General features: G+C 42.5%; 1 protein-coding gene across 1 annotated transcript; it reads left to right on the top strand.

Annotated features, from left to right (window-relative positions):
- Positions 1 to 1,813: 1,813 nt before the first annotated feature.
- LOC115789337 (E3 ubiquitin-protein ligase TRIM39-like) lies at positions 1,814 to 3,451 on the top strand. The gene has a single exon (XM_030742715.1). It carries the CDS (start codon positions 1,814 to 1,816, stop codon positions 3,449 to 3,451), a length of 1,638 nt encoding a protein of 545 aa, XP_030598575.1.
- Positions 3,452 to 3,704: the final 253 nt, after the last annotated feature.

Raw genomic sequence — 3,704 nt, 5'->3', positions numbered from 1 at the left:
TGATTCATTTCATAAATCATGACGCACTGCTGTCTGCTACATGAGCTGCCTTTATAAGGTAAAAGCATCAGTATTGGCAACCCTGGCTCTGTCTTTACTTGGTATCAGATCGATGCCATAATTTGAAGTTCTGGTGAAAGCAGAGGCAGCCCGGGTGACTTTATGCTGAGGGAGACACCGCCCTGCAGTTACCTTGCAGGTGTGTCTCTGTTCAGCACAATGACAATGGATAAGAGAGAGAGAGAGAGAGAGAGTCACCTGACCGTCTGCAGAAAGACGAGGCTGAACATCAGGTTTGTTAAATGAAACTAAAGGTTAGTGAGAGGAACAGCAGAGCTGCAGTCAGACTCATCTTTGTGTTTGTGTCTGAAGAAAATGAAACTCAGGTAATCTGTTTTTAATCAACAACCGACTCAAACACAGGTGAGTACAGCTCATCAATTTTACACTTACTTAAAATATTACATACAGATTCCATACTGACTAAATTAAATGGACTTGAAGTTTATTTAAACTGCAAATTAGCATGAACAATAGAACAGCAAGTATTAAACTTTAGAATAAAGAGTAAATATTGACTTAAAATATGGGTTTCCACACTTCATTACACGTCTTCTGCCTTTAATCTGAGATTGCTACGATGAAATCAGATAAAACAGCTCCAAAGTTTAACTAAAAGTAAAATTAATTTTGCAAATATAAGAGAAGACAGCCATGTTTTTAACCCCAAATCTTAAACACTGTATCAGGTTGGCTGTGTAGGTTCTCAGTCATCCAGGTCATAGTATCTCTGGAGCTTGAAAAAGGCGACTGGACTTCTTTAAGTTTCTTGAAGATGTTTCCCTCTCATCTGAAAGGCTTCTTCAGTTCTCAAACCAAAAGGTGGAAAGACACAGATATTTAAACCCCAGTGAGGGTTCCTACCTGGAGGTGGTTGTGACCCACTATTGTTCATGTGCATAATCACATGCACCAAGGTGTGAAAGAAGGTGTGGGTCATTACAATCAGTGGGTTTGGGTGAAACCAAGTTAGGCCTTCACCCAATTCTATCAAGTGACCTATTGAGGTCACCTGAACAAAGCTGTGAGTGGGGAATGAGGCACCTGGGAGGGAGCTCAGGACAGCATTATAGAGTGGGGAACATTGGTGTCATAATCCACCTCCTCTGTTCAATGATGGTCGTTCACAGTGGAAATATAGTTTTTTTTTTTTTATTCTTCTTTCAAACCATCTGTCTTCCTGGTCCAAACATGCTGTGCTATGTGTTTGTGAAGAGGCTGTTTGGTGTCTCCAGTGTAGAGGTCTCTCTTCACTGCCTTCACAGCATTTAGCATTTTTGTCAGTCAGCAGAGCTGCAGTCGAGCTCAAATCTGTTTCTGTTTTTTCTGACAAATTTAAAGGACTACAAAGACTGTTGTCAACACAGTCTTTGAGTCTTTGGAGACACCAGTGAGTACAACAGAAATATTTAGTTTACTGAGTGATAAAACAAAACAAACACTTTTTACTTCTGACACTTTCTAGTAACTCTTGTCAAAAAAACAATTAAGTTTACTGTAAAATTGCCTCACTTAAAACTCCAGGAGTCAAGAACCAAAACTCAGAGAAAGAAAATGTTCTTTTCCTTTAAACTACACACAACGGTTGTGTCATCACTCGGGGCTGTTCTCCACTCTTTGCCTTTCCTGTTGTTTCTACTTTCTGTTGTTGGTGCCTAACCTCAATGTTTCAGTTACATGTTGATTTCTCTAACCCACTTAAATATTTAGAGTTGAACTTTTATATTCTGGCTTTTGTTCTCAGGGTGCAGACATGTCTGCTGCCAGCAATCTGCGAGCTGAAGATCAGTTTCTGTGCTCCATCTGTCTGGATGTGTTCACTGATCCAGTCAGCACACCATGTGGACACAACTACTGTAAAAAATGCATCACTCAGCACTGGAATGTTAATCCCAGACGTCAGTGCCCCATGTGTAAAGAGACTTTTGACACTAGACCTAAGCTGAGAGTCAACACCTTCATCTCTGAGATGGTCGCTCAGTTCAGACATGAAGCTCAGCAGAAAGGCAACAGCTCAGACCAAGAAGCTGCCAAACCAGAAGAAGTTCCTTCTGTCTGGAAGCTGCTGTTTCAGAAAGCCTTTAAGATGTTTTCATCATGGAAAACTCTGAAGTCCAGCCTGCCATGGTGTTTGCTCTGTCTGGCATGTCTGATAGGCCTCATATATCAGCTGATGGAGCCTGTGGACAACCTGGAAAGCAGGATGTGTACAAAACACAACAAACCTCTGGAGCTGTTCTGTAAGACCGACCAGACATGTGTCTGTGTGCTCTGCTCTGTTTTAGACCACAAGAACCATGAGCTTATTCCTCTGAGTGAAGAATCTGAAGGAAAGAAGGCAGATCTGAGGAAGACAGAGGCTAGAATTCAGCAGATGATCCAGAAGAGACGACTGAAGATTAAGAAGATCAAAGAGTCAGTGAAGATGAGCAAAGATGCTGCAGACAGAGAGAAAGCAGAAGGTGTTCAGGTCTTCACTGCTCTGATGGAGTCTGCTGAGAGAGGCCCGAAGGAGCTCATAAAAGAGATCGAAGACAAACAGGAAACAGCAGAGAAACAGGCTGAAGGTTTCATCAGAGATCTGGAACAGGAAATCTCTGAGCTGATGGAGAGAAGATTTGATGTGGAGCAGCTCTCACACTCTGAAGACCACCTCCACCTCCTCCAAAGCTTCTCATCCCTGAAAGTTGCTCCACCCGCCAAAGACTGGACAAAGGTTAGCGTCCATCCATCATATGATGGGACTGTGGTGAGAGCTGTGGCTCAGCTGGAGGAGAGACTCAGGAAAGAGAAGAAGAACCTGCTTGCTGAGGCTGAGCTGAAGAAGGTCCAGCAGTATGCAGTAGATGTGACTCTTGATCCTGATACAGCACATCCTGCACTCATCCTGTCTGATGATGGAAAACAAGTGAATCATGGTGATGTCTGGAAGAATCTTCCAGACAATCCAAAGAGATTTACACAATATATTTTAGTTTTAGGAACTCAGAGTTTCTCTTCAGGCAGGTTTTACTTTGAGGTTCAGGTTAAAGGAAAGACTGACTGGATTTTAGGAGTGGTGAGAGAGTCAGTCAGCAGGAAAAAAGAGATGACAGGGAGTCCTGAGGAAGGTCTGTGGCTTTTGGGGGTGGAAGATGGAAATGAGTACACAGCTCTTGATGACCCACCAGTCTCTCTCAGTCTTCAGTCTGCTCCTGAGAAGGTGGGGGTGTTTGTAGATTATGAGGAGGGTCTGGTCTCCTTTTATGATGTAGATGCTGCAGCTCTGATCTACTCCTTTACTGGCTGCTTCTTCACTCAGGAACTCCACCCATTCTTCAATCCTGGTTATAATGCAGATGGTAAAAACTCTGCTCCTCTGATCATCAGTCCTGTCAGTCAGACTATCTGAAGTTAATTTAATATGACGCATCACAAATATTATTTTATAGTATAATAATAGTATTATAATAGTATTTTAAGTTTTACTCTTTAATCTTCCCACTATTACTTCATGGAGCTCTTCCCCCTGTGACCCTCAGTCATGGATCCATCATGACAAACATGCCAGGAGAAACTGTTTAAACCACCAAACTCTCTCTCTCTTTCTCTCTCTCTCACACACACACCCTGAAGAAGATAAGGGGATGAAAATTGGTGGATGG

This window comes from Archocentrus centrarchus, chromosome 1 (genome assembly GCF_007364275.1).
Source record: "Archocentrus centrarchus isolate MPI-CPG fArcCen1 chromosome 1, fArcCen1, whole genome shotgun sequence".
In the NCBI taxonomy this organism is placed as follows: Eukaryota; Metazoa; Chordata; class Actinopteri; order Cichliformes; family Cichlidae; genus Archocentrus; species Archocentrus centrarchus.
Note: the sequence above shows the minus strand (reverse complement) of the source record. Positions and strands in the feature narration are given on the sequence as shown.

What these genes read in the sequence shown, in the direction of transcription:
- LOC115789337 (XM_030742715.1), top strand. Translation starts at nt 1,814, where the DNA reads ATGTCTGCTGCCAGCAATCTGCGAGCTGAAGATCAGTTTCTGTGCTCC.